This window comes from Phaethon lepturus, unplaced genomic scaffold (genome assembly GCF_000687285.1).
Source record: "Phaethon lepturus isolate BGI_N335 unplaced genomic scaffold, ASM68728v1 scaffold2690, whole genome shotgun sequence".
NCBI lineage: Eukaryota > Metazoa > Chordata > Aves > Phaethontiformes > Phaethontidae > Phaethon > Phaethon lepturus.
Window position 1 is genome coordinate 50,273 of NW_010509685.1, and position 22,372 is coordinate 72,644.

At 40.9% G+C, this 22,372-nt stretch overlaps 1 protein-coding gene across 1 annotated transcript in view; it reads right to left on the reverse strand.

Moving 5' to 3' along the window:
• ARHGAP6 (Rho GTPase activating protein 6) overlaps positions 1 to 22,372 on the reverse strand; it is a 122,076-nt gene that overhangs the window by 47,192 nt on the left and 52,512 nt on the right. The window contains exon 2 of the mRNA XM_010281564.1: positions 16,124 to 16,283. Within this exon, the coding sequence (XP_010279866.1) occupies positions 16,124 to 16,283 (160 nt within the window). The remainder of the gene's footprint in view (positions 1 to 16,123; positions 16,284 to 22,372) is intronic.

Genomic DNA, 22,372 nt, shown 5'->3' on the forward strand with positions numbered 1-22,372 from the left:
TCTACTGCTGAATGTGTATATGGCAGAAGAAACAGTGTGAAAAGGCCAGAGCTGAAGTCAAAGCTCATTCTTCATCCCCACGGGCTGCACACAGGTGGGACCAGAGCCGGAGCGTTGCAGCCCTCCGGGCAGGAGTGCTGCCTGACCCAAACCCTTCTCAGGGCAACAGCGAGAAATGGGGCGAGGCGTGGGGAAAGCCGACTGCGCAGAAAACTATGTTCTCAGCAATACTCAGTGTATACAATACCACCACTTGAGAAAACCCACAACCCTCAGACAAAAGTGTGCTTTTCATTCTCTTCTTCCTCATCCCATCAGACTCTCTGGTAACCTGAGGTTAGTGCATCTTCTTTGGATACAGGCTTCAATCCCTTTGGGCTAAGGCATTACTTAATGATCCTTAAAATGAAACATGGACGAATTACAAAGTCCAAATGTACAGGTTTAAGTGATGCAGCTGCTGGAAGTTTAAATCCTACATTATACACAATCTCTTTACTGTGAAACAGTAAGAATTCGGCCATACTGGTACATGAATTAAATTGTTTATCTAGGAAGTATTCATAAGTTGCTGTGGCACCTGCCTAGAAGGCAAAAATGCTGGAAACCTCACCTGCATCAAAAGAAAGCTGCATCCCTATAGGGACCTGAGTTTTATTCATCAAGTATCATTTTAAAATAACCTTTTGTGATTCTGATACAAATTTTTTACAAAAAAAAAAAACCCTCCGTAATTTGCTTGCCAGGTATTAATACATTTTTTTGGTGCTGTACATCTGTTCTGAAGGCAAAGGTGATATCCCAATTGTGTGTGAAAAGTTGCAAAAAATCTTTTCAGCTTATTTGTCATTACTGCAGTGAAAAAATATATAGATTTAGATAATTTAAATAATATTTTTTTACCTACCAATACACTTAAAATGTCTGTTCTACATGACCTCTAAGGAACAACATACCCAGCAAGTTCTATGGAGGAAATGAAAAAATCAGAACATTAAACTAACTGTTTTGGAGCTTATTGCTATTTGCTACACCTTTAGCTGGACCTAAGGAAACCAAATCATTTTGACATGAAAATAAACCCTTTTTTATGGTAGGATGAGGGAAACTGCTGCTCCTGCTTCCACATATAGAAGGGACGATGGAAATAAATTACTCAAACAAGCATGCAAAGCTACCTGGCAGCCCTTTAGAGGATTACAAAGAAGGGCCAAATGCCCTTGTCTACCCTTCTGTGGCTGTCACTGCAGAGTAACAAAAAGCAGGTGAATCCCTGGAAAGGGAGAACCGATGAAGATGCAGGACGCCAGGTCTGACTTCCCTGTGCATAGACAGAGTCAGATTCTCAACTAATACAAAGCTCTGCTTGCTTCAGTGCCTATATTAGCACAGGATTTCCTGTGTCGTAAGCCATAAATCGTAGTACTCTAATAAAATAAAAATTCTAAAAAAGAAAACAAACAAACAAAACCCCACCACACCACCAACAAACAATAACAACAAAAAAACAACAGAGAGGGTGGGCCAAAGGGTAATTTGCTACACATTTTTCTCCAGGAAGGTCTCTTGATTGAGCACATGCCTTGTGTCAGTACTGGAAGTAAAAAAATGTCTCCAGGTATACTGAAATTAGAGGGAACCACTCCTTCTACACTTCAGGGCAATATTTGCTACACTGAGACTGATGACAGGATTCAGGAAACACTAAGTAGGCGGTGCAAGACAGAATACAGACACCGTATTTTTTCACACATTGTGGCAGTATCTTTAATGTGGCAGGAGTTCCTCTAAACTAAAAAGGTAGGTCAGTTCTTAACTTAAACAGACTGTAGTACATCAGGGATTTTGCTGCTGCCCTTCTCTCTACATGGAAGACACTCAGAAACCACAATGATGGGCAGAGTTTTAAAAGCTTTGAAAAAGACTGAACAAGATACCCTGCTTAAAGTGCTTTCATAACTGACAGTAAAATAGGTCAAAAACTGTCTACACTACTACATCAAAACAACTACAGTAAAAGAAAATATTTTAGCTGTACTGAAAAAAAAAATCAAAACACCAAATCCCAAACACACAAGAGCCTTGATGCTGTAGTCTGAGATAAGAAAAATTTCAAATAGCTCTAAAACTGCCTTCAGTCCACTGGGGGCAGAGGAAAATTGACTGTCTCCTGGCATCAGTTGCCTAAATAAAAAGTGTTTTATAATATGGAAGGGAAAGTGTAGTTTGATGCCATTCCTAGTCAAAGTGACCCTTGATTTGAACAGGAGAATTATCTTTATTTCCCACAGTACGGGGTTGGCTAGGGGCAGACCAGACATTAAATCGCCAGCACTTAGCTTGCACTGAACTCTTTGTGTATTGATAAGCAGGCTTGCACGCCTGTACTGGCAGGTGAAGGAGTAACCAAACTTCTTTACATCTCCCTTAGAGCTTTCCCCCAGGTTGCTCTCTGTGTGAGCACGGGTCGAGCTCTTCAATGAACAGGAAATTCCTCCAACTCTCTGGAATTCAGGGGACTTGCCGGTGGTCACAGAGGTGGTTTGGGGCAGCCAGGTCCCCACTGTCTTCTGACCATCGCATTGTTGTTTATGAACCCTTCATACTCTGCAAGAAAATAAAACGGCCTTCATAACTTGTTCCCTCCAGGACTAATTGAACTAGTCCACAATATTCCTGCTCAGAGCCTTGATGAAGAAACAAAATGAGAGGAGCCTTTACTGCAAGGAAGTGAAATCATGGTGCAGAAGGTCTCCCATCGGACAGGTCAGTGGCCCCAGTAACTGAAGTGCTATCCTTTTGAAAAATGACCAACAGATCTTTTTTCTAATAAAGTTTCATTGTAATAATTGTCTGTCCTCTGTATCATCAATCATCTAGCTTACATACTTTTTTATTAATAAACAGGAACAGGTGTTGAAAATGTAAACCACACAGAAAAAAGGCAAAATGAGCTCTGGAGAGAACACTTGGGTTGACTTCCTGCACAGAAATAGTCACATAGACACTTGTCTAATCTATTCTTAAAAACCTCCAGCAGGAGATTAGGTGTCCATTAAATCTCGAGGTAGCCTTTTCAGTGTAAAAGCCTAACACAGAGATAGATACAGTACGGCAGCTCTGATAAAATAAATCTATCTGTAGTCACCTTATCTTTCCTAATCGCTATTTAGAGACATATCTTACATGCCTGGCACCAACCACAAGTCCACTGAAACCATGCCTTTGAAGAAATGTTAGAAACTAACTCTTCTACCTAAGGCAAGAAGAAATCCTCATCAGAAATACTTCCCTAATGCACTTTTGAAAGGAGCAATACACGTAAGATAGCAGAAAGAAATCTGATTTTCCATCTAAATTTCTAAAAGATGTATACCAGAAGAATACACGTTAAAGCAAATCTCTGCCAAAGACAAGTAGAACATGGAAGTTAGTAGGCTGCAATGTCAGTATTCTTAATAAAGGTTCAAAAGCTTCTCACATGGGATATATTTATTGGTATTTATTCTTTAGCTTTGAATTGTAAAAAAGCACAAAATTTTAAGTCGCTATATAATCACCACACACTTCGCAGATTATGTGCAAAGCACAGGACACTCTACTTGAATGTTCAAAAACAAAGGGCCGGTACTACATCAAGTACTAAAGACAGATTTGGCAGAACATGATCAAGAATACCTCTTTTACACTAGTGTTCTCACAAAGACTTAGAAAACAAACAAAAATAACCAAATACACCTAATTTTGCAAAAAAACACAGTGTTTTAGGGCCTCTGTATGTGCATTTTGCTTCCTAACACTGGTTCACTCAGGCCATGTGTCTGAACTTTTCAATACGGCCAACAGTCATGAGTAACATTTTAAAACAGAAGCTGAGATTTCCATGCAGCACACTAATACAGACAAAATACTGAATGTATTTATATGTACTTATAGCCATTAACTATTCCAAGAGTACTATTAAGGAAATTACATTAGATAGGAATTCTTCTATGTCTAGAAGAAATTTCTAAGCTCAATGGGACTTCACATCAAATGTATGCACGCAGCAGCCTCCGGATCTGGATTTGCAAGAGCAGTACCCTAAACCCACAACAGTCAGCATCTAAATAAGCAACTGCCCTAACGATGAAGACCTCTGGTCATGATTCCACCTCTGGTAACTATGTCTCATGACATTTGCATATGGAAATGTGGATCGTAGCATTTCCCTATTTATCTTTGGAGTTCAGCAAGATCTCTTCCCTTCATTGTGACACCCACGGAAGGACTCCTGCCTTTCAGCAATCCTGCCCAACGAGCTCCGCAGCAAAGCGTTCCTTCAATATCCATCCCTGTCCCCATCCCCTTCCTCCACCTTCACAAAACACACCTACAAAAACAGGTAGATTCTCGCAAGTTACACCAGTCTTTCTTTTATAATTTTTCCATGTTCATATTAACGGTGCCGTTGATTTCACTGAGAAGCCTAGCATTTTCTACTTCTGTATTCATATAGCACTGAAGAAAATGCATACTGCATCTCGATCAAAGCTCCTAGCTATTTATCAAAATACAAACTAATTATTAAAAAGACAAACAACGTCTGTTTGTAGTGAGTTTTGTAGTGAGTAAAAATGTTTGCTTTTTAAAATATTAGCTTGCCTCTAGCTGACAGAATAGATACACTGAATAAAGTCTTCCTGATGTAAACAGACATGTAAAACCCGCTATGTGATGCAAGAGAATCTTGGAAATCAATTTGCTGAGCATTACATAAGAGTCCTTCATTATAAAACTGCCTCAGCAAAATTTAAAAAAGGAAGAGATCACTAAAAACTTTCTTAACTTTTGAAGATAATAAATTAATTCCTATTCTACGGTTAGAAAAATTACATTCTCGCAAGCTTCGTGTATTTCCATTTTGTTCTTGTCTCAATGGTGGCAAAAAGTCAAATTTGAAAAAAAAAAAATCACAAGAAGAAATTTCTGCAAATTTCCTTATTGGGAGAAAAAAAATACGGGTTTTTTTTTGGCTTGGTTATCTCCCTGTCTGGAAAAGCTCCCGTCATCTTCACTTTGACAAACTCCTGTGTAGCAGAGTGCAAGGCTGCGTGCTCTTACAATCGCTACCCTGCAGCAGCTGGGACTTCTCCTAGCTTAAAACATTAAGTCAATTTTATTTTCTTTTTTCCAGACTGAGAGATATTGTTTTTATTTTCCCAGGAGGAAAAAAAAAAACCCTCAGAAAAACCCATGTTTCCGTGGAAAATTTGAATTTGCAGAGGGGGGGAAGCTTCCATCTAAAAATCAGCAAGATACACAGTTTTCATCTCTGACCAAGTCTGATACGGCAAGCCTGATATAGTATATCCAAGATTTACTAATGTAGCATAAAGGAGCAGAATTTAGCTCACAGTCTTGCTTGTCTTCCACATAATCTTCATGAACACTGCTATATTGAAAGCAAATCTACTGTCAGAGGTTGGTTGGCATTAAGAGAGTCGGTAATAAGCCTCTTCACTTAAAAGACATACTGATGCCAACTCAAAAGCATCTAGTCTGTAATCCCACAGGTCCACAAAGTATAGGCTACAGTTTACTTAGATGCTTTCCACTGTTACAACAGCCTATAAAGTACATAACACGGTCAATGATTAAAAACAATGAGCATTTTGGAGCCCTCACAAAAATGCAAGTCCAGATAAAAATCATAGTCACTCTCAGTGTTAAGGAAAATGGATGGTGAGATACAATGACGAGTAATGTAAGCAAAAAACAGATCCAAAAAACTACTCCCTGCCAAAATAAACAAGAAGTGGAGAATGCATAACTCTGAATTCCCATTTTTATTCAGAGCTTAACTGGAATGTATTGGGGGCAAAGTGCACGAACGAACAATAAAAATTCAGAAAGCCTAACTATGTATGTTTTCTTCCATTTCAGAGATGGGGTTGTCTCAGTGCTCAGTCTGCAATCACACACTTATCCAGCCCCGCTCCTTCAAATTCATCTTACTAAAGCAAGTCATACAGGAGAGCACTGCTCGCTTCGCGTGAGCAGATACACAGCATCACACACCTGGTGGAACTGGATACTGAACTTGCACGCAAAAAGGTACAACAGCACGTCTTCAAGCAGCGTAAGCAACATCTTCCCTTAAATGCCCGGGACTCCATCTAGGTTTCTAAATCCAACCTTAGATCATATTCATTACAACTAATCAAACGAACCGAGAACTAGATTTGGCAGTAAAATTAGCAATTACCACCTCTCCCCAGATGACCCAGTAAGTCTAAAAAAACCCAATTCCCTCAGAAAGTGTAACATTTGCTGTAATTACTGAAACTACTGTGTATGATATAGTTGCTGTTAACGATAAGAAACTGCGTGGATATACATTCCTGTCATAGGTGTCATCAACACAGTGAACAGTCTTCTTAGTAAAGGCAGCTAATCTCTTTTGGTACGCTTGCTAAAATAGCTGGGTAACATGTTTATTGTTAGTTCTGGAAAGTGAAGACAAATTCTGTGGTTCACCTTTGGATTTTCACTCCAAAACATTTGAGAAACATTAAAATAAACCCAAAGGTACAAAGTAACCATGTGCAACACTTGCACCAAAGTGTAAATATACTTTGGTATGTGGTGCATGTTGAAACTAAAACACTACATCAACGTAACAGTAAGGTTGTGACCAAAGCCAAAAAAAGCAATATAATTCATCAGAGGTGGGTTTTCTGGCCTTAGCCCAACCTACTGCATGTACTGCAATCTGTTGCATCTGATCTGTCAAGAGTCCTGGGCCAACACATAACCTCAATATTCAATTGTAGATACATCCATCTTGCAATTGGAAGACGAGACTGGAACAAAGATATTTTACCAGATCAATCTGAAGATATGGGACTGAACTCTTGTGCTAATAGTCTTCCTACAAAAAGTGTTTGATAGCATCCCTGTAATACTCTACTGAAACACGGGTTAATACTAGGATTCATTATTATTAATTATAAGAAAAGAATGACATCCAAAAAAAAAAAAAAAAGATACTTCTAGGATTCTTGCCTAGTAGTACTTCAAAACTGAGCGTGCCCAGCCAGGCCTCTGAAATCTGATCTAGTACACATACAAACACAAGCTCCCACATCAACTTTCTCACAGCTGAAATTCTGGCCCGAAATAATTTAAGAGGTTAGAACCAAAAATGTTTAATAAGGAAAACAGTGAAATTCTGTGCAAAACCTAGATAATACATTCCCCTTGCTGACTCAAAGTCTGCTCCATCCACGTTAAATTAATATTTCCAAATTTTAATAGCAAAATTCAGTATAAATTTTCATTTCTTACCCCTTTTTTTGAGAATAAAAAGGGAAAACCTTTTTCTAAGTAGTTTTCCCCTACCTCAAGGTCTCATAATTGGCTAGTGCTACAATGTTCTTCATCACAAGAACCCTTCCTGATTCCTGGTCCTTCTCAGTATCTTCACCTTCCCCATCTACAAGAGTCACTTTGAATGTGTCATCCACTTAAGGATGAACATTAGGGTATCAAGAGGCCTCATCAATTCTGTAAGCTTAAGCTGATAGATCTGCTGATGCTACCTTAAGCTCATAGATCTGCTAAACTAAAATGAAACACAGCTATAACATGATCCGCTCTTTGAGTTCATATTCTTATTATGGAATTCAAGGGACAATTCAATCCACAAATCAGCAGGGCAAGGGGCAGCACTCTCCTAAAAGCAGAAGGTCTTTCGATTTGTTGAACCCTTCTGGAACTGAGGGGCAAGTATCACGCCTCATCCTGCCAGTCACCACTTCCTCTGTATTGAGAAGCCCCTCGGGGGTTAACCCATTCACACATGTCTGGGTCTCGCTCACTGTTCCCTTGCCCCAGATTTGTGCTGAGATGAAGTTCTGGCGGCCAAAACCACTGCACAGTTGTGTATATCAAAACAGAACCTTGATTCATAGCTGGAGCTATAATGTATGAGTGCAATAAAAACACAGGTAGTTGTCCTAGTTGTAACTACTGCAATGACCACCTTTCAGCAGAAAAATAAATGTGACCCTCTTTTTATTTTTTTATTATCAGCCCATGAAAAGTACTTTCCAGCAGGTAATTTCAAACATGCAGCTGCAATATTCAGTTGCAAAGCAGTAGTCCCCAGGCTGATATATGGAGAGAGATATATATATATATGAAAAAGCTTCACAAATTTTTTTGACGTCTTAATGAATAATCATAGGCTGCCCCAAGCTTGTCAAAACAAATCAAAACAAAGCTAACACCAAGCAGGTATGTGCTCTGTGTGCCTGTTCTCTCTCTTTGGTGTCTGAAGTCAGTTTTGAGTCCAAGTTGTACTGTGTGGGCTATGGCAATGCATATGCCCCTACGACACCTTGCTAATTTAGCCTGGTAACTCTCAGAAGCACCGTTGTCGTCGTCTGACAATTAACAAGTTGGCGAGAGAAAAAGGGAGCAGTTTGGTCTGGTGTGCTCTCAGTTGCTATGCTTGAACCATTGCACAATCACTCACAATCTCTGTGTGAGAAAAACTGGTACCTACTGGTATGATTACCTGCCTACTGGTTTCTTCCTACAGAAGCTGAGATGCTGAGGCAGGCTGTGTGTGCTCCCGAAGTAGGAGGCAGCATATGAATTGGTAACAAATGATCATCTACCCACAAAGAGCAAAATAATCAATCACAAGTGGCAACATGTAGCATGCTTTTATAATACAAATATAAAGCCTCTGAATAGGTTACAGCAATTTTGTGTAAAAGAAGAAAATCTTATCTTCTTCTTCCCTATCATCTGTTAAGATGATTCTCTTTCTTCTCTGCTGACCCAATGCCTTCACCCCCTCTTCCCAAAAGCTTCCTACTGAAGCTCTGTCCCAGCCTGACCAGCCAGGGTTGGGCAAGAGTAAGTGGAATGTTTTCTTCTAAAAGCAATCCTGGGCAGTACTGTGGTAGCAAGCACTCTTGGTGACACCTCGGCTTTATAAAAGTAAAAACAGTATTAAACAGACATGAGTAGCAACAGAGCTGTTCTCTGGCGCTTGTCCAGAAATCCCCCCAGGTTTGTCTATAATTTTTCAAATAAATTCAATGGAAGAATATCATATGCACTTTTGAGTAGTCAACAGCACTTACTAAATTGTTTTTCCCAGATATAACTTCAGGCATCAGTTCTTCTCCTTTATCAAGACACCTATCTGTATTTGGCTACAGAAGAGGCAAGAGGAAGGAGGACGGAAACTCCCTGGGGGAAATTCCTAGCCCACAAGACTTCTGTGTGCTCATAACTCTAAGTCCTCTGCTAGTCACCACCCTTCCCCAGAGTTTTGGAGATTACACTTGGTGTGATAACAGCACGAGTTTTCTATTTTGCTGCACAGACACATACATGACATGCTGCTTTTGCATCCCAGGACAATGCAGCTAGCTGGACTGTTATTGCAGTAATAGTGCAATTTAGATAATTATACCAAGATGCTTACTGTGCAGCAATGTTGTCTGTGTGGCTACAGCATAGGACAATATTACCAGTGAGAAATATAACTGAGCAACTTCTGGAATTGTAAGAGATTTATTCACGTGAATAAACATCAACTGCTTTCCATTAGTCTTTGTTGACACTATGAAGAAAACACACCCCGCTTTGTGCTGTCACAAGGGACGAAGTAGCAACAAATAAGAAAATCCATAAAACAGAAAACATCGTTGATATAGGGGGATTTGAATATGGCTATTTTTATTAAAAAAGGTAGACCAGAAGTCAAAAACTTGCTGTCAAAAAGATCAGAAGCAAAGGTGCCATTTCTATCTGAGTTTACTAGAGTTATTAGCCAAATTTCTGCTTGTCACTCTACAGGTAAACAAACACATGAGAAAGCATCTATTGCTCCCATGCTTCTGCACTACTGAGATCAACAAAAGTTCCTTAGGATTACAGTAGCTATCATGAACATCACATCAGAAAAGGCCTAAACTCAGATGAAAAGTTAGGACTTCACCCAACCTGTAGGAATAACAAAGATAGCTGGACTCAGTGGACAGTGGTTATCGCATCAGTTTAATGACCACAGAGAGGCCTCTTTCACAGAGGTGAGGAGGGGCTGGCCCTGTGGCACACGGCAGCCCCAAGGCACACAGCACTGGAGGGAAATGGGCCAGAAAGATGCACAGACCCTACCTGTTCTTCCTGCAGCCACATTCCTGCATTGTCCTTCCCTTCCAAGACATTGGTTTTCAAAGAAGAAATGAGAAATCAGTGTATGAGAAATCCAGGCCCAATAGTTCAATCTGTACAATTTGCCGGGTCAAACAAAAAAGAAGCAGACAGAATTACAAACTTCTATCTGCCGAGTATCCAGTTGGGCCCTTATTTTCACTCAGATGCCCTGCCATTCAGCATGAGCCACTGTTTATAAGTCTTTGGTCAGCTTACAGTCCGATGAGCTTAACCATGTGCTACATCACATCTAAGCCAATTTCAAATAATGCTTTTGAGGACTTTCATGGGATGGTCAAGCTTTCTATAATAATTCAGCTACAGCACATCTACTTCCCTGAACACTGGTAGTACCTACATACCCACTTCTCGATAGATATTTCCTTAATTTTCACAAGTCAATGCCTACAGATGCCTCAGAATATAGGGCGTGCAGATTCAACAATGTGCAAACTTACTTTCTAGTGACCCTCTCATCTTCTCTTTTTCCATGGCAGTATTTATAGAAGCTTCATTACTTCCTAATTATCCACATATCTCCCCCTTATTTAGCTTCTTAACAAGTGACCACAAAAAGCAGCTCAGCCATGCTTTATGTTTGCATGTCCCACTGGTAAACGCACACCTACCTATGCAGAATTAGTATTGAGGTTCCACCCCTGCCCCGTTTATTCTCAGCCCCACGGCAAAGCTGTGAAGACAGCAGCACATCCCTGTTGGGGACTGGTGAGAACATGAGTACTCACTGTCTCTTCTTGAATCAAGGGAGGTGAAAACTGTGACTGTGACTCCCGACTGCCAAATATTATTCAAGTCCCTACCGACAGGTTCACATTGTACCTTAAAATCCAGGCAGGTGCTTGAGGAGTTGAGTTAGGGTTGGAGCCCTAATTCCTCGCTTGCTATAACTGATAAAGCCCTATCAGTGCCTACCAGTGCTCCCAAATACAGGTGCAGTGAAGTGGGACAGGACTGTGAAAGGGAAGAGAGTTATAGCCATGAGGTATTTAAGAAACTGATCCAATCAAACCTTATTCAATACCTCCTTTGCTCAAGAGATACCTGGAGCCTGTGAACAGAAGAAAATGAGCTCCCCTCCTGCTCTGATCCAAATTTTACTTTGAAAAAGCTACCTGACATGAGTCACCATGTTTTTTGTGAAGACAAGCTGTAAAAGGTTCATTTTTCTCACTACTTGCATACAAGGACACACATAATTTGAAGGTCGCTAAAACATAAGCACATAAAGTGAATTTCATCACAGGTTTTTTTCTCCTATTGTAAAGAGAAGACTGACTTCCCTGAAATGAGAAAAACACAGTATATTCTAAACACCAGCTGTAAAGAAGTGTCAACAGAATTGTACTATTGTGCCATTCAGAATGTCAGACAGCAAATTAAAAATCTTCCACAGAGTAATTGAATCGGTAAAGAAACTGTGCAATGCTCTGCTTGGAAATGATAGCCTCTTGCAACTTAACACATTAACCCAGAGCAAGGATAAACAACTCTTGGTCTAATTTCTGGTGGCAGATTGAGGGGCAACATGGGAGCTGAAAAAGATGTTGATTACAGAATCTGCAAGACAGATATGAAGCAGAAAAACAAGAAAACCAGAAACAAACCTGAAGCACCTCCTCTGTCATACATATAAAAAATAATAACTCTTGACCAATTTGAATTTATTCTAACTGCCTGCTGCAGTGCAATCATAGCATGTTTTAAATAACATGGTGGTTAAATAAATTCCTGCGGGAGGTGGTCCCTCTCTGTGACCACAAGATGTTTAACTAAGAGATGTCAGTAATGTGCTTCGTTAATTGTAATGGCTGCAATACAGCTGAGGAGAGGGATTACACATGAGGTAGTACATTCTATGCATTCCTCTGCAAATGTGGGAATAGCCAGATATGCCCTAGGAGGGCTAACTAACTGCACTTGCTGTGACAAGGGGGGCTTCTGAGCATGGGAGAACCCAAGCATTATGAAGGAGCAACCAATAATGGCATGACTGTGATTGTAAAGATAAGGCAGATGCTTCTGTACTCTGACTTAACTTCCATGCAAACCTGTTTGGCACAAACACTTGTTACCCAAGAACAATGAATTTTTACTTGCCACAATACCTATGCCAGTAAATGTAATTACTCAAATGCCTGCAGGAAGCATCAAATGCCCAGCAGGCACAAGCATGTTCTAACATCATTCACTCGCCAGTTTTGAAGAACAGTCAAAGAACCACAAAGAATCCCAACTTTTAAAACAGCTTTCTGTATTTTCTAACACATAGATTTTCTAACACTAACCTCTGCTCCTGAATGTTTTCATGTGGCACTCTCTGAAGCAGGAGAGCTGCAGAGCACATCTTTCTATTCCCAGATCTCTCCAGACCTCCTCCAGCTCTCTCAAACAGTACTAGTTCTTCTGGTTTTTTTTTTTTTCCTTTTTTTTAAACAGAAAATGTTTAACAGCCTTCAGTCTGTTTTTAACTTGAGGTACATATGGCTGTGATGGAGTTTTGTTTTATTTTATTTGTATTCCTGCATGCCCAAAGTGCCCAAGCCAGTTTCACACTGCTAAAACTTCAAATTCTCCATTTACACAGTCCTATGACATTAGCAAATCAACTGGATGGCTACCTGTGCCCTCTTACCGTACGTTGTCATTCTACACCATTCAAGAGTGATGGGAACGTGAGGAGGACTTCAGAGTGTCTCTGCAAAGGGCCTAAATCAACCCGTAGTAATTTAAGAATATAGTAGATTCTTATTCTCCTACCAAAGTGCCAGCACAGATGTAGCATGATGGAGTGACAGAATGATTATTATTTATACCTATTGCAATACAGCAAAATTGGTACTAGACTTAGAAACAGGATGGACAGTTAAATACTAAGTGTACCTTAATTCTAGCTATTACCTTCACTTCGTTCAACAGATGGTACTACAACATTTTAAAATTTAATTGCATCGTCTCATCATTCACCCTGCATACCTTAGACCACAGAAAAATTCATGATCTGGTCATTCAGAGCAAGTACACAAACATGAAATAATCCCTCTCTTATCAATGAGCTCACTGGTACATCTAACCTTAATTGCAAAAGTGAATAGCTAATTTATTTCTCACCCAAACTGAAACAAAAGACACATGAAATGATGGGGTCCAGCAGTAGAGATGAAACAGGAGCCCGAGTTCCTAGCTTTGTGAAGTGCCTTTTATTTTAAGTTGCTTCACCAGAACTTGTATTATTTAGTTATTATGCTTAAAATTACACTTTTCAGATTCAATATATCTAATACTAATTATGCATTATATATTTACTCAAATATATATATGCTGTGAAAATGGAAACTGTTCTTGTGTGTGATCTGAACCTGAAAGATTCAACAGTTCCTAGACTGCAAGCCCTGGCAGCACTGTGCCAAGCTGTCTGTGACTCCAAAGGATCTAGCAGAGGAAGGGTGGGTTGACTGGGAAGGGATCGCAGCTTTCCCAGACAGTTGGCCTTTCCAGCAGGAAACAGCAAGGACAACACAAAAACAGTATTCATTCTCCAAAGCTCAAAGTTTCTGAATATGGCTCAATGTCCAAATGGAGATCAGTGACGAGCAGCATGCCTCAGGGGTCCGTACTGGGACCAGTACTCCTTAATACCTTCATCAATGACGTAGTGGGATTGAGTGCACCCTCAGCAAGTTTGAAGAGAAGACCAAGCTGGGTGGTGCAGTTGACAAGCCTGAAGGACAGGATGCCATCTAGAGGGACCTGCACAACTTGAGGAATGGGCCCATGTGAACTTCATGAGGTTCAACAAGGCCAAGTGCAGGGCCCTGCACCTGGGTTGGGGCAACCCCAGGTATCAGTACAGGCTGGGGGATGAAGGGATTGAGAGCAGCCCTGCCGAGAAGGACTTGAGGGTACTGCTGGATGACAAGCTGGACATGAGCTGGCAATGTGTGCTCACAGCCTGGAAGGCGAGGGTACTGCTGGATGACAAGCTGGACATGAGCTGGCAATGTGTGCTCACAGCCCGGAAGGCCAACCATATCCTGGGCTGCATCCAAAGAAGTGTGGCCAGTAGGTCGAGGGAGGTGATTCTGTCCCTCTACCCCACTCTGGTGAGACCCCTCTTGAAGTCCTGTGTCCAGCTCTGAAGCCTTCAGCACAGGAAAGACATGGACCTGTCGGAGACGGTTTAGAAGAGGGCCACAAAAATGATCAGAGGGATGGAACATCTCTCCTATGAAGAAAGGCTGAGAGACAGGGTTGGTGAGCCTGGAGAGGAAAAGGCTCCAGGGAAATCTTACTGCAGCCTTCCAGTATTTAAAGGGGGCTCATGAAAAATATGGGGACAGACTTTTTAGCAGGGCCTGTTGTAATAGCACAAGGGGTCATGGTTTTAAACTAAAAGAGGGCAGATTTCAACTAGATCTAAGGAAAAAAAATTTTCACAGTGAGGGTGGAGAAACAGTGGCACAGGTTGCCCAGAGAGGTGGTAGATGCCCCATCCCTGGCAACATTTAAGGTCAGGCTGGGGCTTTGAGCAACCTGATCTAGTTGAAGATGTCCCTACTCACTGCAGGGGGATTGGACCAGATGACCTTTAAAGGTCCCTTCCAACCCAAACTATTCTGTGATTCTATGAATATGTATACTCTATTTTCATGGATGGTATTACCTCCATACCTGTACATTCATCTCCCACTGGAACTGCCAGCGGCAGCTCACACAGCCAGAAAATATTACAGTGCCCTTAGTGAACCAGTTCCCCCTATGAATGTCCTGTAAAATTGTTTTCATATTGATGGAACATTTTATGAGTGACCAAGGGAGTTGTGGTGGGGCTTGAAGAAATTGATCATATTCATGACAAACTGATACCTTGCTGTAACTGGCAAGCTGGACTTTGTTGGCTTTGGGAAGAGTTTTCTGCAGATCCTAAAAAGCTGATAAATGCTCAAGCTGATGTCTTTCACATTTTTTCTTTTCCACACTGTTATTTTCAAAGACTGCACAACTGTTTGCTGCGAAACTTTAACTGGTCCTGTGGCATCACTGTGTATGTGCTACCACACAGTACCTTTGCTCATAGCCAAAGATGAGAATCCAGTCGTCTCTTGTTATTTCTTAAATAAGTATACAACAAGTGGAAAGAAACAACAGGAAAGCCAGATTTGCAGATGGCTGCACAACAGCTGTCTTTGCTAGGCTTGATCTCCAGCCTACAGGAAACAGTTGAAACTGTTGCATTAGTTTTAGTGAGGTTTAGATCTCTTCCACAATAACTTAAGTACAGGTCTACTACATGCACGTATCTACTACATCAGTATTCTGATAGCTGAGCTTCTTTTCAGTTGATCTCCTGTTCCTTAGGAGTTCCATGTTTTCTGCTGAAAATTAACTTGTTTTCTAGGAAATAAGCACCACTGCCTTTAGGAAAACTTGGGTAGGATTCATCGTATTTGATGCAGATGTCTTCACTGTCTGTCTGAACTAGCGATACTTGGCTTCCTCCAGAGGAAATACAATAGAGAGTGAAAAAGCCACTTCTGTGGCATGATCTATCTTACCCACATAGACGTGTACTTTTGGATGTCAGCAAGTGTTAAGAAAGGCCTTTTTCTCTCAACTGAGTATCAAGACATCCTAGCATGAATAGGTCTGATTTAGATTATCTACCCTGTAGACATCTGTCCTTGATCAGATGATCCCACCCCAGGTGGCCCAAATCGGATGCAGCAGACAAACAACTTTAGTAGTCATTTTTACATTTAAGCAAAAATGAGCTAGAAGACAGTGTCTATGGAATAAACAATCTAATGTTTTCTCCCTTTTTATTGCTGTGAAACGAAGTCGGTGGCTTAGCAATCTAAGCAGAGGCGGTTTATCAAGGCCTTACCTTTGGGGATAGTAATCTGACAGCCCAGGTCACAGTCCTGCTGCAACTGATAAAAAGCCACTTCCTGCAGCCGAGCACGCTCCAGCTCCGAGAGGCTTTGAACGGGAACTGACTTCAGCCGAACGCTGCGCCCTGACATGCTGTTCCAAGTGAAATCACCCTACAGGAAATCAAATGGAAAAATATGAAGCATCATATGGTATGCACAGTATAAACAGAACCATCTCTTTTACTGCTAGGAAAAACAACACAGGTCCTCTTTTCTAAAAGGCCATTTTCTTGGACATCTCTAACCTTTCAAATATCTTTGTTTTCCTAAGAGCAGCATTCCTTAAAAGGAGTACAGACATGCAAAACAAAAAGTCAATTCTGTCTGAAACCATTTAACCAAGTATTGTTACAATAACATTAGGATTCCAGTCACCAAAAGCACAAAGCAGGAAAAAAAAGCTCGTCTGCTTTTCCCAGTTTGCTTTCTTTGTACAGTTCTTGGTCATCACTTCATTCCTTTCTCTACATAGTCAGTCAGACATGCAGACCTCCACAGGTCCATGGACAACACACATCTTATCTCCCTCAACTTGCTAATCCTGCTCCACCAGGCTGTTCACAGAGTACACAGGCAGAGCCCCTTCTCTTTTCTGACACATCCCATCCCCTCCTTATGACGATGTTGTGTTTAGACCAAGATCGACTAAAGGACAAACTGTTTCACGTTTTTGAAAAGCCATAATAACAATGTATGTTTTGAAATTTTTACAGGAAAACAACATGACATAAGCTGCATCTCCGTAAGGTACCGATTATGCTCGGAAGGCAAATCAAAAGCTTTAGCCATTCTATCTCCCACCTGTGATAACATACACAAAAAGCTATTCTCTGAGCTAGTATTTAGTTCAGCTGAGAGAAGTAATCATTAGTCAAAGAGAAGTGCAAGCACACAGACAAGCTTAAAGGCTGACAAATAACTTCAAGCAAGAATTTCAGAATTCATCAAAGCATCATCAAAGAGTGCATTTTAGCACTACAGGGAAAGAAAGAAGAATTTGTTTTTCATTCTAACCATGTTAAAAAATAAACATCAGTCTTGTCAGTAGGTATAACCTGATGCAGCTGTAGATATGGAAAAACTCTGATGTACACCAGCTGAGCTGTAAAGACAAATCCACTAATCTGCCCTTCATCACAACCCGGCAGACTTACAATTAACCAACTTCACTCTCATTTTAAGTGCCCATTTTCAGTTTAAATTTCAGCATCCATACCTTCACTGCATGCTCATTTTTTCACTGTTCACTTATAATTCATCTGTTCCGCACATACCTCTGCAGTCAAAGGATATCCATTGACTTTACAAGAGATTGGCTGAAGCTCCTTATTACAAAAATCAGTCAAATTTGACTTAATTTAGCAGTTATTCATGCTGTTGTATGCACACATCTTTGCGCACGTTTCCACATATTTTGCCTATATACGCGTACACATACAACCTGTATACACACACATATACGTACCTATATATGCATACCTATGACTCTGTGTGTATTCACATATACATACAGCAATATAGATCAAAGGAACTACACATTAAACACAATTTCTTATGATGCATGAAGTGTGTTTGAGTTCATCAAGGAAGTCTTTTTTCATAGTATTTTTCTAAGTCATTAGGCAACCATAATAGATAAAGCTGTTAGCTAAACATGAGCAACTGCACATCTGTACACTCAATGGATGTACTAGGCTCAATATCTTTATGATATTTATATATACATATATATACACATATGCAAACTTCTGTGCTAGCCCAGTATTTGACTACTGGAATTTGTTCCTTAATTTTTTTTCCTCTTCGTCTCTTCTTGCTCTTCTAGTGCCTGGCTGTTGATTAGCTAGATTTAGTAATCTCGAACTAAAGGTTTGCACAGTGACACGAGCCAAGCTGACTAGTTTAACTCAAGCAAAACCAAAGCAGCAAGTCACATAAACCTTATTTACAAAATCGCAAGTAAACATTTACATTTTTTAAAAAGCTGTTGTCATTTATAGATAAAAGTGATCGAGAACAGAATCCACAACCAGACAATGCATACCAAGAAACTAATTCCTTTGCAACCCTGATAATGCAAAAGAAACTTTACAAGTACAAAAGTATGCATCCTCATGAGCATATAGTCTACAAAATGTTCTACAGTCAAACTGGCACAAAGAGAGAAATACAGGTCTTTAATGGTAGAGTTTGGGGGAATTTTATCTGTTTCTCTGAGATGATTTTCATAAACAAAAATATCACTGATATTTCTACCATAAAAAAATTATAACAAGGATGTTTAATTGTGAAAGAGGAATGGGAAGCAAAAAGGATACCCATTAGAAAATGTTGAAGTTAACAGAATATTTATACATTTAGGACATGTCCTGTTTCCCATAGAGCACAAAATCCAAGGGGTACATGGGGCTTCTAGGAATTACCACAAATTAAATACATATTCCTTAACTGAATTTTGCGTGGTCATATGAATTATTGCTCTTTTTCGGACAAAAATTACCAAGGGCAAATCTAACACTGGAGGTGACTGCATCCTCTGCCTTATACCTGAATTATCTCTGCAACTGCAAGCCGCGAGCTGTACCACTCAGCTCAAACATCAGCCGTGCCCAATGAGTTGAGCTCGGAGAGACAGGGCTTGCTAGCTCTGGTACAGCCCTGCATTAATACTCTGCTTTGGGGACCCCAGTGAGCCTCTCTGCACAGAGCTGTGCTGCCTTACATGAGCAGAGCAGCCAACTTTGCACTGGCTCAGGAATCCTGCCCAGGCTAATTTCACCTCAATAAGGGAGCACCCCGCCTCATCTTCTTATAGGAGGTCAAGGGTTTAAAACCAAGGGAAAGAAGAAAGCACCCAACAAGATTACGAGGCCTGTTCCTTCCAATCAGTTTTTTTATTCTGGCAGTCTGCAAGCTCCCAGTATGTCCTTGGTGCTCACTGGGTTGGCCCTGTCTGGCCAAAAACGGTGGGATGCAAGCTCTGCACCTTCCAACACCATGACAGGTTGCTGAGCAGCGATAAAGGATGTGGAATCACTCTGTCCAGTTGCTGTGCACTAAAGAAGACATTCCTCTTCTACACTCTATGGGTTTGATAAAATCTCTGCTAGGTCACATTAACATAGGTTTTTACTATGCTAATGGCACACATGACTAATTAACTAAAATATTTTTGGAAAATCATGTGTTAGGGCCAGTGGAATCTCCTAATCTGCTAAAGAAGTGAGAGGCTCAAGAAATGTTTTCTTGAAAAAGTCTGGTTTATTTGGCAAATATATATCACTGTCTTCTATGAGTCAAAACACAGTATTTGATAATTTAATCTATTCAAAGACTCCTGTGGTTTGTGTAACACAAGGTAGATTCAAAGCCTCGTCTTCCTTCTAAAGCACTTGTACAATTTTACATACAGTCTGTAAATTACTGCAAAATCAGCCAGGCTTGGGAGAGGTCCAGAGAAGTCAAGCTCCCTTGGAGAATGACTACTGGTGCAGTCAAATCAGTCACATCTGCTTAAGGCTATTCTCCACTCTGTGAGGCAACCAAAGGAGGGAAAGGGCAGGACAGATACGGAGGATATTTTCTGTTTCTCTCTCCATATGACAAGCAACATTCATCAGCCTACTTCAACTTCAACATCAGCCTGACATAGCTCCCTGCAGAAGCTTAAGGGGAGCAGAAGATCTTTAAGCACCAAGTCAGAGTGACTTGGTTTTTGAAGTTCATACCCTGCATATGTGTTCAGACATACATAGACAGCTACTTCTCTATTATTTAGATTGTAGGACTGTAGAACAGAATATGACCTGCAAATGGCTCCATCACCAGGAAGGAAAAAAAAAAAAAAACCTACACAAGACAAAAACAAACAGAGAAGAGTGCAAACAGAAATACTGCTCTGGGATAAACTGATCAGCCTGATAGGGCACAAACTGCTAACTACAAGGGTGCCTTCATAACTGACTTTTACAAAAGTTAAAAGTTGGTTACCTTACGAAAGTTAAAACTTTGTTACCTTAAACCAGACTAAAAGCCTTCTCTGGTTTCTTCCACCAACCAGTCACTTCTTTTCCCTCACAAATCTCCAGCTTCAGATGCATTTTCTCTCTGGCCCTCCCACTAACATCTAACATCTTTCCTCCACTCAACTGAGCAGTTCGCTTATCAGGTACGTAATTAAAATACCAGAGCAGATGACTCAGCAAAGGAGATGACTGATTAACTGTATCTTGGGCCTTTGAAGAATCTGTCCACTTTTCCCATATTTCTTGTCCGCAGTCACAAGCACATTTTTAATAAGAATCAGACTGCAGTTTTACTAATATTCTTTCAAGTGTTTTTTTTTAAAACGGGTTGGATGCGCAGTGGCTCCAAAATAAACATTAAGTGGTACATCCTGACTTAAGCAACAGTATGCACTTAAAATGCACTCTTAAGCATGTGCAGGCTATTCTTGTGTACCTGACCTCCTTCTCCTGAGCCTCCAACACACAGTCTTTCAGATGTCTTTTAGTGAAGTCTTGTTCTTCTGTCCTTTGTACATACAGAAACCAGCTGACAACTACTGCAAGAAATCCTGAATGTAGATGCAAATCTACAGGTGATGATCGACCTCCGTTGATCTCTGCAGTTTTAAGCCTTAGCGAGTAATGTGGATCATGCACAGGGTGGGAAATAAGAACCCCCACACATGGCAGCTTTAGATAACACAAATTTTAATGCAAGATGGAGAAAGCAATTTCTATCTTACCGCATTATTGTTATTATTAATGACTTTAGTCTGTACTCATTTAGATAAATGCGGTTATCAGATTAGCTGTCTACTTTTCATTAGTCTTTTGCTCAAATCCATTTGAGACCACTAAGATCAAACCCAATTATGTCTACTTGTTTTTCTCCTACCGTAGCAACACTTAGCTATGTGCTTGTATTTAGATGGGTCTCCACTGTAAATGAATTCAGTATTTTTACACACAAAAAGATTACTTTGCAAATAACACGGTAAATACAGCATTACAATGTCTTAACTCTGTTTGCTTAATTACTTCCTTAAGCTTCATGAAACCGCGTATCATTGCCTCTTCATAAACCTTTCACTTACCTTAGTCATTTCAACTCTCTCTAAAAATTATTTCCAGACTCTGCAGGCATAAACTCTCACAATTTGACTGTTGGTACAGACAATCCCTCACTTCCCCAGCATTGCTGTTAGTATGAACCAAAACCCGTTCTGAAGTGAAAAGCAGTCACAGAATCACTAAGGTTGGAAAGGACCTTCAAGATCATCAAGTCCAACCATTAATCCAGTGCCACCGTGTCCCCTAAACCATGTCCTGAACCGCCACATCCACCCGTTTTTTGAACAGTGCCCCCCCCCCCCCCCTGAGCAGCCTCTTCCAGTGTTTTACCACTCTCTCAGTAAAGACATTTTTCCTAATATCCAGTCTAAACCTCCCCTGGTGCAACTTGAGGCCATTTTCTCTCGTTCTACCGCTAGTTACTTGGGAGAAGAGACCAACACCCACCTCACCACAACCCCCTTCCAGGCAGTTGTAGAGTGCAATGAGGTCTCCTCTCAGCCTCCTCTAGACTAAACAATCCCTCAGCCGCTCCTCATAAGACTTGTGCTCTAGGTCATTCACCAGCTTCGTTGCCCTTCTCTGGACACGCTCCAGCACCTCAATGTCCTTCTTGTAGTGAGGGGCCCAAAACTGAACACAGGATTCAAGGTGCGGCCTCACCAGTGCCGAGCACAGGGGCACAATCACTTCCCTACTCCTGCTGGCCACGCTATTTCTGATACAGGCCAGGATGCTGTTGGCCTTCTTGGCCACTTGGGCACACTGCTGGCTCATGTTCAGCCGGCTGTCAACCAGCACCCCTAGGTCCTTTTCTGCCGGGCAGCTCTCCAGCCACTCCTCCCCAAGCCTGTAGCGTTGCATGGGGTTGTTGTGACCCAAGTGCAGGACTTGGCACTTGGCCTTGTTAAACCTCATACAGTTGACCTCGGCCCATCCATCCAGCCTGTCCAGATCCCTCTGCATAGCCCTCCTGCCCTCCAGCAGATCAGCCAACTGGATTTAGCTCTGTTCACCACAACTCTCTGGGCTCAGCCGCCCAGCCAGTTCTTTACCCAACAAAGATATCTGAACACGGATTCACAAAGTATGGGGTCCCAACAATTAATCTTCGTTAAGAAA